This window comes from Bison bison, unplaced genomic scaffold (genome assembly GCF_000754665.1).
Source record: "Bison bison bison isolate TAMUID 2011002044 unplaced genomic scaffold, Bison_UMD1.0 scf7180017864487, whole genome shotgun sequence".
NCBI lineage: Eukaryota > Metazoa > Chordata > Mammalia > Artiodactyla > Bovidae > Bison > Bison bison.
The window spans coordinates 9762790-9775765 of record NW_011495047.1 but is presented as its reverse complement, the minus strand read 5'-3'; the positions used below and the strand labels follow the sequence as shown (position 1 = coordinate 9775765).

The 12976-nt window shown below is 49.1% G+C and overlaps 1 protein-coding gene across 1 annotated transcript in view; it reads right to left on the bottom strand.

The window, feature by feature from the left end:
- Window positions 1-1659: 1659 nt before the first annotated feature.
- The window catches only part of TREM2 (triggering receptor expressed on myeloid cells 2), a 24469-nt gene continuing 13152 nt past the window's right edge, over window positions 1660-12976 (bottom strand). The window contains exons 2-6 of the mRNA XM_010863198.1: window positions 6217-6358; window positions 4430-4780; window positions 2967-3057; window positions 2019-2212; window positions 1660-1938 (exon numbers count right to left, since the gene is read on the bottom strand). Coding sequence (XP_010861500.1) covers window positions 1922-1938; window positions 2019-2212; window positions 2967-3057; window positions 4430-4780; window positions 6217-6256 — 693 coding nt within the window. The 5' untranslated portion in view covers window positions 6257-6358 and the 3' untranslated portion in view covers window positions 1660-1921. The remainder of the gene's footprint in view (window positions 1939-2018; window positions 2213-2966; window positions 3058-4429; window positions 4781-6216; window positions 6359-12976) is intronic.

The window sequence follows — 12976 nt, the reverse complement described above, 5'->3', positions numbered from 1 at the left end:
AGGCACACCCCCAGAGCCTCCCCTTCCATCCCGTCACCCCCAGTGCCCAGGCAGCGTGGGCGGGAGGGCGCTGGCATGGGCTCAGTTTGGGCTCTGCTCTGTCTTGGCTCCTAGACCGTGCCTGTGTCTGCAGGAAGAAGACAACTGCCCCAGGACCCGACGAGGAAGTTTCACTGAAGCGCAGTTGAGTCAGGGAGGCCAGGGAAACACAGACTGGACCAGGGGCCTGCAGCTGGGGGCAGAGGCCAGCGGAGCAGCCTCGGGAGTGGGTGGGGCAGGGCTGTGACGAGGGGAGTGACCTCTTAACATGAGGCTGATACACAGGGCTGCACTGGGGGCTCTTTCCCAGTGATTCAAAACCCCAGGGACCCACACCCAGGTTAGGGAGCAATGCAGCCACATGTGGCTGTGGAGAGGGGCTCCTGGCCTTCAGCTTTGAGGCCAGGACAGAGAACCTGCGGATATGGGCAACCCCCTTCCTCCTCAAGGACAGCCCAACTTCAGGGTAGCTTCCATCTAGTTTCCCCCTCATTCTTGGTCCAGGAGGCGTATGTGTGTCGAAGAGAGAGATGAGGTTCCCTGAGCTGCCTTGGTTGTTCCCTGTGTCTCGAACACTCTTCCTGTCTTGCTTCCTTGAGGTGCTTCTTGAGTGGTGCCTCCTGACTACCCTTTAGAATTGCATCATTCCCCGGGCCTTCTGCCCTCCCCATACTCCCAACCAGCTGACTGACCGACATTGTATTTGTCTGTCTGCCTTCTTCCCATTAGAATGAGGCTCTGTGTGGGCAGAAATCTTGGCCTGTCTTGTTCACTGTTGTGTCTCCAATGCCTAGACTGGTACCTGGCACAGAATATCAGTTTTTATTGAATAAGTACATGAATAAATAAGTAGGATTGGGACTTCCCTGGCAGTCCTGTGGTTAGGACTCCACACTTCCACTGCTGGAGCCCAGATTCGATCCCTGGTTGGGGAGCTAAGATGCTGCAAGCTATGCAGCATGGCTAAAAAAACAGTGGGGGGAGTTATTTTTAATAAATAAGTAGGGTTGAGCTAGAGGGAAGGGCACCTGGAAAGTCAAGTGAAAGTAGGATTTCCAGGCTGCACAGGGGACTCTGGGTAAATCTTTTCCCTCTTGAGCCTCAGTTTCCCTTCTATATGATGAAAGGCCTGGGGCTTGGACCAGTAGTCCCTAGCTCTGGTACGCTGCGCTGACAACCCAAGCCCTTGCCATTTCTCTGGAGGGAGCATAACATGATAAAAACAAACCTCTAGGGATGAATGGATGAGTCAGCTGGGAACTGGATGGACTTGGGCGGGGGGGGGGGGGGGGGGGGGGGCTTGGAGACAGGCAGAGGGAGGAAGGGGCCCAGCAATAATCACAGGGAACCAGTGGACAGGAGGCAGGAGGATGAGAGAAGATGGTAGAGAAATTCCACGGAGGGAGGCAGGGCTTGGTAATCAGATCTCTGGGAGGGAGAAAGAAGACTTTAAACGTTTGGCCAGTTTGGAGCCTGTGGAAATGGAGGGACATGGTAGGCTAAGACTGTGGACCCTAAGGAGCCAGACCTGTCTTCTCCTCATCGGTATTCACTCTCTTAGCTTTGTAGCAAAAGAGAAGATCTTCATGACACCCTAAACCATCAAATAAACAGGAAGTCTTGGGTTTATTTGTGAGAGTGTTTAATGGCCAATGTCCAGAAGTTGGAGGTATCCTTCCCACCTCCCATGCATGCACATGCATGCGTGCACACACATATGCGCACGCACTTCCACGGGCCGAAGGAAGAAGGGTAGAGGCAGAGCGGCCTTTTGCCAAAGCAGAGCCAGGAGACTTGGCGGCCAAGGGGCGAGTGTGCAGCAGGCTGGGGTGATCCGTGCAGACCTCTCCTGAACCTCTCCTCCACTGAGGGTCCTCCTCTCTCATACGTCTCTCAGCTCTGCAACAGACAGGGTACTCACTCAGCGCCTCTCTGCCCCACCTCTCCGCCCCGGCCACCACTGTGCTCTCCAAGCTCACCTGTCAGAGTTTGGAGCTGGTAACCTGGGTTGTGGCCACAGTCCGGTCCACTGGCCTGGGGTGGCCGTTGTTTCTGCCCATGCCAGGCTGCAGCCCAGAGGGCGCTGGCTGCTAGAAGCTTGCTGAGAAAGATGCAGGCCAGGAGGAAGAGGATGGAAGTGGGTGGGAAGGGGCTCTCCTCTTCCGAAAGGCTCCTTGGAGAAACAAAGAGAGCATGTGGGAGGCCATGAGGGGACACACACGCTGGAGTCTGTCCTCAGAGAAGGAATAGGGAGACCCTGGGAGGTCGAGGGGCTGGGGACACCTCCCCCACCCACCACAGCCCTGGATGAGGCTTTATGGGGCTTGAGGGAGCCTGTAGTCAGGAGTTCCAGGCACGGATCTGCCTGCTGAGTGCTTTTAAACAACCACCTCCCTCATTGAGCGGTCTTCTGCTTTCGTGATGGTATGATGTGTGGTGTGTTTTTGTGTGTGTGTGCACACACATGTGCACTTCATGGTTATACTAACAGTGTTTAAACACCAGTACCTAGTCAAGAACCAGTCAGAACTGATTCTGGTCCCATCAGGGAAGCAGGAATCTGGGGGTACCAATTTTGTGCTGAAATATTAATCCTAAAACTTTCATTGTTGCTGAACTGTGAGGATTCTGTCTGAGGGCTGCCAGGGGAAGGGGTGAGAGGCCAGTCATTCAAGAGTCTTGGAGCATCAGCTATTTATAAACTGTTAGGGAAGTTTTGCAATATTTTAACAACTGGTACAGTCACACCAACACACACTGGCTGGTTGGAGGGGTGTTTAGACAAGATCATATACAGATACCTTCTTGTTCCAGTTGCCTTGGAATCTGTACTTCTGGCACCCGCCACCCCCCAGCTGCCACCCCATGCCTGGGCTCTGCAGGGTGGAGGTCTACCCAGGGATCTTAGCAAAGACTTGTCACTATACCTGGAGATGCTGTGCTCCACCTGGGCATTCTCGAAGCTCTCGGACCCCTCAGGGATCCAGAGATCTCCAGGGTCCTGGTAATCACGGGGGTCTGTGGGAGACAGAGCCTGTGAGCTGCTAGTCCCCTTCTTGAAGCCACAGTGGAGAGAACCCCTCTGGGTGGGGTGAAGCTCTCTGAGACCTCACCCTGTGTGGATCAAGTTGTTAACGACTCTGAGCCTCAGTTTCCTCACCTGTAGAGTGGAGCAATTAGGAATCCCTTCTTAATAATAGTGTTGCAGGATTCAGCGAGAACATCCTGTGTAGTGCCCATCACTTCATAGGAGCTCAGTGACTGCACCCCCCACCCTCCTGTCACACGGGGTCTTTGGGAAGAGCAAATGAGATGGTGGGTGTTTCTGAAAGTCTGGTGTGGACTGTGAAGCTGTCTATACCAGCTACAGATTATTATTGTTGTTGTTATTCTTATTATTTGTTTCCTGCTGTATCTGTGGGAGTCAGCTGAGCCTTAGACTCTGATAGGATAGCAGTGTTTCCTCGCCACCTACTCCCATGGAGGCAGGGTTTGGAGTCTAAGGCAGATGGTCTCACCTACCCTCCCCATCTTAGACAAGTTTTTGACCTTCATTTCCATGATAAGGGGCCATGTTAGGGGGAAGAGTTGGACAAAGAGTCAGAAAAGGGATCTCTAACCTCAGATTTGTTCTTCTTTGGGACACAGGAGACAGACAGAAGGCTTTCCTGGAGGGCACCCCCTGTGCAAGCTCAGGGGTGAGAAGGACCCCACCACTCCCTATCTCACCTAGTTAAACCATGAATGACGATGCCAAGCAGTTAGCAGCAGGAGACTGGGGCGAGGGCTGTCACTGACCCCAAGCACTGTAAAACTCTGTCGTTTGTTTCTCACAGGAGCCATACGGGGTCAGTGGCACAGACTCCATCACCACCATTTAAAGATGGGGAAATGGAGGCCCAGAGAGAAGCAGTTGCCCCGGGTCACAGCAGTGTTCCTTTCTGGGCCTGTTTATCTGTACCAAGTTGGTGCTTAATCTACATCGGTAGGTGCATTGGGTGGTTGGGTGAGGGAATGAGTGAATGTCCTCCTACTCCTTAAGGACCACCTCAGTGCTCACATCCCAACGGGATGCCAGATGGATAAAGCTGTTTGGAGGGGAGCAGGACCACAGCTAGCTCCTAAGTGTGTAAAGGAAGGACTGTACCCTTCCTGCAAGCGATGCAGTCCTCCACCAGGGGGCGCAGCCTGCAGCGGGGCACAGGGCTGGATGGTGACCCTCCTCCTGCAGTCAGAAATCTGCACAACCAGCCACAGTGGCCCTCAATTGAGCAGGGGGACAAAATCCACACCGTGGGATCTTCCAGGACCCCCAAAAGCCCCGAGGGTGGTCGGTCCTATACTCAGAGCCCCAGCCTCAGATGCGGGGTGCAGTCAGCCGCCCACTCACCAGCCAGCACCTCCACCAGGACCTTCCTGAGGGTGTCAGCCTCGCTGCCATGGAGGCTCTGGCACTGGTAGAGCCCAGCGTCGTGGGTTTGAAGATTCCGCAGCGTGATGGTGAGTGTGCCCCCCAGGGCGTCGTCCGTGATGGCCGTGCTCCCGTTGCGCCTCTTCAGGAAGGACAGCAGCCACGAGGGGTGGGTGCTGACCACTTGCTGGCACAGGCCTTCTTCACCCAGCTGGCGGCACCAGGCTTTGCGTCTCCCCCAGTGCTTCAAGGAGTTGTAGGGGCAGGAGACCCGCAGGGACCGGCCCATCATGCCCTGGAACACCGTGGTGTTGTGCGCCCGGGACAGCTCTGCGGACGAGACGTTCCTTCACTGCACCACGTGTTTATTGAACGCCTACTATGTTCACTGAACAGAAGAGACAGAAATCCTGCCCTTAAGGAACTCAGGTCTACATAAGTTGGGAGAAGGTGGCACAGCCCAAGTACGTGTTTATAGGAAATGAGGAAACCTGGGTCCTGGGTCTGGCTTTATCACCACTGGACTTGTTGGACTTCTTTAGAGAAGTAACTGACCCCCTCTGAGCCTATTTCCAGAGACATTTGGTCTTGAAGTTCCCTCTGGTCCTAGTCCACACGTGTTCTTCCTGTTACATGGAATCATGCCCTCCTCTCTCCCCTTCCATCTCAAGAGAGCAAGGCCAGTGGCCTCTCACGCCTGGGGCTGGTCCCACAGGGGGCTGAACACTCCCTCCCCAAGCCCGCATGCTTGCTAACTCTGCAGCTGCCCACGCCAGTCCCAGCCCCACATTCTCCTCTTTGTGACCTTTAGCTTCCAGCTTCCCTATTTCTGTGGCTTTGTTCCCTTTTCAGGAGGGATGCATCTCAGAGCTATTTTGGGGGAGACATGAGGCTGCTATTTTAGGGACCCTCCTTGGGGTGGGGGAGCGCCAGTCTGGTGCCAGGGCAGGGGCTGAAAGAGAATCACCCAGCACCCTCTGCCTCAGCCTCCCTTCTCTTCAATCACTTTGTCAACCACATGGGTGACAGAAACTTGCCAGGAATAGGGAGCTGGTGGCCTGCCTTTTGGAACCAGAGAGACCTGAGAAGCAATATCCCCCATACCACCCAGTCCATCTGCCTCCAGGCAGACCAACATGCCCCCACTTTCCCTGCTCCACCTCCAGCTAAGAAACTCCAGCTTCACTGGAACATTCTCTCCTCTCACCCACATGTGACTTTTCCTCTGGAGGGAGCAAGAGGCATCCCCCAATGAGAAAAGGCTGTGATGTGCGAGATACTGCTCATCCCTGCAGCTCAATCACAGAATCTTCACCCCCAGGGCTGAGGACAGGAGGACCTTCCGAGCCCAGGAGGAGTACCCCAAAGATGCAGATTCCCAGTGCTGGGTTCTTTTCTCCCTCCCACCCTGCTACTCCTCTGGGACTACTTTTATGCTCAAGTGGTTCAAAATTTTAGGAGCTCTTACCAATGCTCCCCAGATTTCCCCCACCTACTAGCTAGTGCCTGAGATGCCACCATCAGAAGTCCTTCCCTTTCTAGGTGTCCAAATCCACCAGCCTCTGATGCCTGCACCAGCATGAAGAGCTGATACTGGGGAGGGAGGGAAAGCGTGGAGAATACGGGGCACAGTGGGAAGCGGGGGTGCAGGACATGCGGAGGATTCCAGTCATCTTTAGAGTGTGGCTCAGTGCTCCCCACCCACCCACTTGCCACATACTCAAGGAAGGGGAGGGAGTGTCGACAGCGGAGGGAGGGACTCCTACCTGTGACAGCGAGCAGGATGAGCAGCACGACAGGCTCCATGTCACCCTTCCCTTGTGGAGGACAGACGCAGGGTGCCTTGTGCAAGAACTCGTCTTTTCACGAGGGTCAGGCTCCCCAGACACTGCCCACAGGAACTGGCTCCTGGAGGTTGAGCAATCGTCAGGACTGGGATCTGGCTTCATGATTCAGGGAGGGGAGCAGAGCGGGGGAGAAGACGGGAGAGGAGGAGCCACCACTGCCGCCCAGCAGGGGGCGCTGTGGATCCCAGACCTCTGAGAGGGCAGCCCACTGTCCAGCCTGTACGAGCCTTCTCATTGGTTGAGAAGATGATCCTTTCTCCACTCAGTTGCCTTAGTATCTTCATTGAAAGTCATTTGACATGTAGTCTCCATCTTGACTGTCCATTCTGTTCCATTGATCTATGTGTTGATCTTTTACCAATTACACCCCATCCTGACTACTCCCTGGGGCTTTACTTTTTTTTATGGGAGTACAATTGCTTTACGATGTTGTGTTTCAGCTGTACTAACAAAGTGAATCAGCTGTTTGTATACATATATCCCCTCCCTCTTGAGCCTCCCTCCAACCCCTGCCCCCAATGCCAACCCTCTAGGTCATCACAGAGCGCTGAGCTGAACTCCCTGTGCTATGCAGCAGCTTCCCACTAGCTAGCTATTTTACACATGGTAGTGTGCATATGCCAGTGCTACTTTCCCAACTCATTCCACCCTCCCCTTCTTTCTCTTAGTCCACATCTCTACATTTATATCTCTATTCCTGCCCTGCAAATAGCTTCATCAATACCATTTTTCTAGATTCCATACATATGCGTTAATATGCAATATTTGTTTCTCTCTTTCTGACACTTCACTCCGTATGACAGACTCTAGGTCCATCCACATCACTACAAATGACTCAATTTCATTCCTTTTTATGGCTGAGTAATATTCCATTGTGCACATATACCACTTCTTCTTTATCCATTCATCTGTCAATGGACATTTAGGTTGCTTCCATGTCCTGGCTACTGTAAATAGTGCTGCTGTGAACATTGGAGTCCTTTTTAAATTATGTGTCTTTTTGAATTATGGTTTTCTCAGGGTATATGCCCTAGTGGGATGGCTGGGTCATATTCATTGTAACTTTATAACAAGTCTTAAAATCAGATGATGTAATCTAACTACACTGTTCCTTCTCAAAATGGTTTTAATGGCTTTAGTAACTTTGCTTTGGAATGTATATTTTAGAATCTGCCTGTCAATTTCTACTCTCTCCAAAGCCGATCAGGCTTTTGATGGGATTTCATTGACTCTATAGATTAATTTGGGAGGACCTAGACATCTTAATGGACCTCCCTGGTGGCTCAGCAGTAAAGAATCCATCCAACTGCAATGCAGGAGATGCAGGTTCGATCCCTGGGTCAGGAAGATACCCTGGAGAAGGAAATGGCTACCCACTCCAGTATTATTGCCCCCAAAATCCCATGGACGGAGGAGCCTGACAGGCTACAATGCATGGGGTTGCAAGAGAGTCAGACATGACTTAGCAACTAAATGACAGACATCGTAACACTGCTGAGTCTTTCGATCCATGGACACATTTTAGCTCACCATTTATTTACTTCTATGGCTTCTGTCACCAATGTTTTATGGTTTTCAGCATACAAATCTTTCACATATTTTGTTAAATTTCTCTTGGTCCATGATTTTGGTGCTATTTTAAAAGTGTTTCTAGCTTCCTATATCTTAGGCCGAAACCAAACTCTGAAATCCCATGAATCTTTACCTTACTTCCAGTTCCATTTATGCTGTATTCTGACCTCTTCTGCCCACATCCTTCCTACCTGAGAAAAGGGTATGATTTTTGTTCCTCTAAGCCTCATAGCAAAGGACAGGCACCAAGAAATCTCTGCCAATTCATGTATTTGAATTCACAGCATGTGCATACCAAACTCTTTCTTCTCTAAGCTTGTGCTGATTCAATCCCCTGATTCTCATATCTGAGCACAGGAACATTCTACATGACCCCACTTCCAAGCACAGAATCCCTCCTTTCCATTTGCTAAATCTGCATTCAAAGATACCCAGGACCTCATACCTGGTCACAGATCTCTCCCTCTCTAATACATCATTCACTCTGAATGCCATCATTCTCTGATTATTGTGGTTATTCAATTGCTCAGTCATGTCTGACTCTGACCCCATGGACTGCAGCACTCCAGGCTTCTCTGTCCTTCACGATCTCCCGAAGCTTGCTCAAACTCGTGTTCATTGAGTCACTGATGCCATCCACCATCTCATCCTGTCATCCCCTTCTCCTCCTGCCTTCAGTCTTTCCCAGCATCAGAATCTTTTCTAATGATTCAACTCTTCGCATCATGTGGCCAAAGTATGGGAGTTTCAGCTTCAGCATCAGTCCTTCCAATGAACATTCAGGGTTGATTTCCTTTAGAATTGACTGGTTTGATCTCCTTGCAGTCCAAGGGACTCTCAAGAGTGTTCTCCAACATCACAGTGCAAAAGCATCAATTCTTCGATGCTCAGCCTTCTTTATGGTCCAACTCTCACATCCATATGACTACTGGAAAAACCATAGCTTTGACTAGATGGACTTTTGTTGGCAAAGTGATGTCTCTGCTTTTTAATATACAGTCTAAGTTTGTCATAGCTTTCCTTCCAAGGAGCAAGCGTCTTTTAATTTCATGGCTGCAGTCATCATCTGCAGTGATTTTGGAGCCCAAGAAAATAAAGTTTCTTACTGTTTCCACTGTTTCCCCATCTATTTGCCATGAAGTGATGGGACTGGATGCCATGATCTTGGTTTTTTGATTGTTGAATTTTAAGCCAGCCTTTTTACTCTCCACTTTAACTTTCATCAAGAGGCTCTTCAGTTCCTCTTTGTTTTCTGCCGTAAGGGTGTTATCATCTGCATATCTGAGGTTATTAATATTTCTCCTGGCAATCTCAATTCCAGCTTGTACTTCATCCAGCCCGACATTTCACATGATATACTCTGCATAGAAGTTAAATAAGCAGGATGACAATAGACAGCCTTGACATACTCCTTTCCCAATTTGGAACCAGTCCATTGTTCCATGTCCAGTTCTAACTGTTGCTTCTTGACCTGCATACAGGTTTCACAGGAGGCAGGTAAGGTGGTCTGTTATTCCCAACTCTAAGAATTTTCCACAGTTTGTTGTGATCCACACAGTCAAAGGCTTTAGCATAGTCAATAAAGCAGAAGTAGATGTTTTTCTGGAATTCCTTTTTTTTTCTATGATCCAATGGATGTTGGCAATTTGATCTCTGATTCTTCTGCCTTTTCTAAATCCAGCTTGTACATCTTCAAGTTCTCGGTTCACATACTATTGAAGCCTGGCATCGAGAATTTTGAGCATTACTTTACTAGCATGTGAAATGAGTGCAAGTGTGCAGTAGTTTGAGCATTCTTTGGCATTGCCCTTCTTTGGGATTGGAATGAAAACTGACCTTTTCCAGTCCTGTGGCCACTGCTGAGTTTTCCATATTTGCTGGCATATTGAGTGCAGCACTTTAACAGCATCATCTTTTAGGATTTGACATAGCTCAGCTAGAATTCCATCAGTTCCGCTAGCTTTGTTCGTAGTGTTGCTTCCTAAGGCCCACTTGACTTCCCACTCCAAGATGTCTGGCTCTAGGTGAGTGATCACACCATCGTGGTTATCTGGGTCATGAAGATCTTTTTTGTATAGTTCTTCTGTATATTCTTGCCACCTCTTCTTAATATCTTCTGCTTCTGTTAGGTCCATACCATTTCTGTCCTTTATTGAGCCCATCTTTGCATGAAATGTTCCCTTGGTATCTAATTTTCTTGAAGAGATCTCTGGTCTTTCCAATTCTATTGTTTCCCTCTATTTCTTTGCATTGTTTACTTAGGAAGGCTTTCTTAACTCTCCATGCTATTCTTTGGAACTCTGCATTCAGATGGGTATATCTTTCCTTTTCTCCCTTGCCTCTGGCTTCTCTTCTTCTGTCAGCTATTTGTAAGCCCTCCTCAGACAACCATTTTGCCTTTTTCTTGAGGATGGTTTTGATCACCACCTCCTGTACAATGTCATGAACCTCTATCCATAGTTCTTTAGGCACTCTATCAGATCTAATCCCTTGACTTTATTTGTTACTTCCACTATGTAATCATAAGAGATTTGATTTAGGTCAATACCTGAATGGCCTAGGGGTTTTCCCTACTTTCTTCAATTTAAGTCTGAATTTTGCAATAAGAAGTTCATGATCTGAGCCATAGTCAGCTCCCGGTCTTGTTTTTGCTGACTGTATAGAGCTTCTCCATCTTCTGCTGCAAAGAATATAATCAACATGATTTCAGTATTGACCATCTGGTGATGTCCATGTGTAGAGTCATCTCTTAGGTTGTTGGAAAAGGGTATTTGCTATGGCCAGTTCATTCTCTTGGCAAAACTCTGTTAGCCTTTGCCCTGCTTCATTTTGTACTCCAATGCCAAACTTGCCTGTTACTTCAGGTATCTCTTGACTTCCTACTTTTGCATTCCAGTCCCCTATGATGAAAAAGACATCTTTTTTGGGTGTTAGTTCTAGAAGGTCTTGTAGGTCTTCATAGAACCAGTCAACCTCAGCTTCTTTGGCATTAGTGGTTGGGGGATAGACTTGAATTACTATGACATTGAATGGTTTGCCTGGGAAATAAACAGAGATCGTTCTGTCATTTTTGAGATCTCACCCAAGTACTGCATTTCAGACTGTTGTGTTGACTATGAGGGCTACTCCATTTCTTCTAAGAGATTCTTGCCCATGGTAGTAGATATAATGGTCATGTGAATTAAATTCACCCATTCCCATCCATTTTAGTTCACTGATTCCTAAAATGTCAATGTTTACTCTTGCCATCTCCTGTTTGACCACTTCCAATTTACCTAGATTCATGGGCCTAACATTCCAGGATCCTAGGCCTAGGTTCCAGTTCTTTACAGCCTCAGACTTTACCTTCACCACTGGACACATCCACAATGGGTGTCGTTTCTGCTTTGGCTCAGCCTCTTCATTCTTTCTGGAGCTATTTCTCCACTCTTTTCCAGTAGCCATATTGGGCACCTACCGACCTGGGGAGTTAGTCTTTCAGTGTCCTATATTTTTGCCTTCTCATACTGTTCATGGGGCTCTCAAGGCAAGAATGATGAAATGGTTTGCCATTCCCTTCTCCAGTGGACCACGTTTTGTACGAACTCTCCACCATGACCCGTCTGTCTTGGGTGGCCCTGCACAGCACAGCTCATAGTGTCACTGAGTTAAACAAGGTTGTGATCCATGTTATCAGTTTGCTTAGTTTTCTGTGACTGTGGTTTTCCTTTTGTCTGCCCTCTGAAGGATGAGAATAAGAGGTTTGTAGAAGCTTCCTGGTGGGAGGGACTGGCTGTGGGTAAAACTGGGTCTTGCTCTGGTGGTCAAGGCCATACTCAGTACATCTTTAATCCAATTTTCTGCTGATGGGTGGAGCTGTGTTGCCTCCCTGTAGTTTGGCCTGAGGTCAAACTATGGTAGGGGTAATGGAGGTAACGGTGACCTCCTTCAAAAGGCCTTATTCGAGCATGCTTCGGCTCCCAGGACTGTTGTAGTCAGTGCCCCTGATTCCGTGCAGGCCACTGTTTGACCTATGCCTCTGCTGGAGACTCCGGAGCCCTCACAGGCAAGTCTAGCTCAGCCTGTTGTGGATCGCTGCTCCTTTCTCCTGGGTCCTCGTGCACACAAGGTTTTGTTTGTGCCTCCAAGAGTCCATTTCACTGGGGGTTCTCAGTCCTTTTGCTGGATCCCCAGGTTGGGAAATCTGTTGTGGCCCTAGGACTTTTGCAACAGTGATTGCATGCATGCATTTATTCACTTGCCATGTATGTGCTGGAGAACTCAGGTCTCTTGAAGCCACGGGGTTCTTAGATACAATGACAACATAGCTGAGGGAAGCCCTAGAACCAGAAGCATGACTTGGAGGAGCTGATGTCTAACTTTGACTGAGACTTCACAGCTGCTGAGCCACGTTTTAAAATGCATGGAGATGGGGGGGGGCAGTCCTAAGATAGTGGAGGAATAGGATGGGAAGACCACTTTCTCCACACAAATTCATTGAAAGAATATTTGAACACTGAGAAAATTCCACAAAACAACTTCTGAAAGCTGGCAGAGGACATCAGGCACCCAGAAAGGGAGCCCATTGTCTTCAAAAGGAGGTAGGACAAAGTATAAAAGATAAAAAGAGAGACAAAAGAGGTAGGGGCAGAGATCCATCCTGGGAAGGGAGTTTTAAAAGAGGAGAAGTTTCCAAACACCAGGAAACATTCTCACCGGAGGATCTGTGGGGAGTTTTGGAATTCCAGAGGGCAACATCAATTCAGTTCAGTCACTCAGTCGTGTCCAACTCTTTGTGACCTCATGAATCGCAGCATGCCAGGCCTCCATGTCCATCACCAACACCCGGAGTCCACCCAAACTCATGTCCATATGTCGGTGGTGCCATCCAGCCATCTCATCCTCTGTTATCCCCTTCTCCTCCTGCCCCCAATCCCTCCCAGCATCAGAGTCTTTTCCAATGAGTCAACTCTTCGCATGAGGTGGCCAAAGTACTGGAGTTTCAGCTTTAGCATCATTCCTTCCAATGAACACCCAGGACTGATTTCCTTTAGGATGGACTGGTTAGATCTCCTTGCAGTCCAAGGGACTCTCAAGAGTCTTCTCCAACTCTTTTGAACTCTCCAGT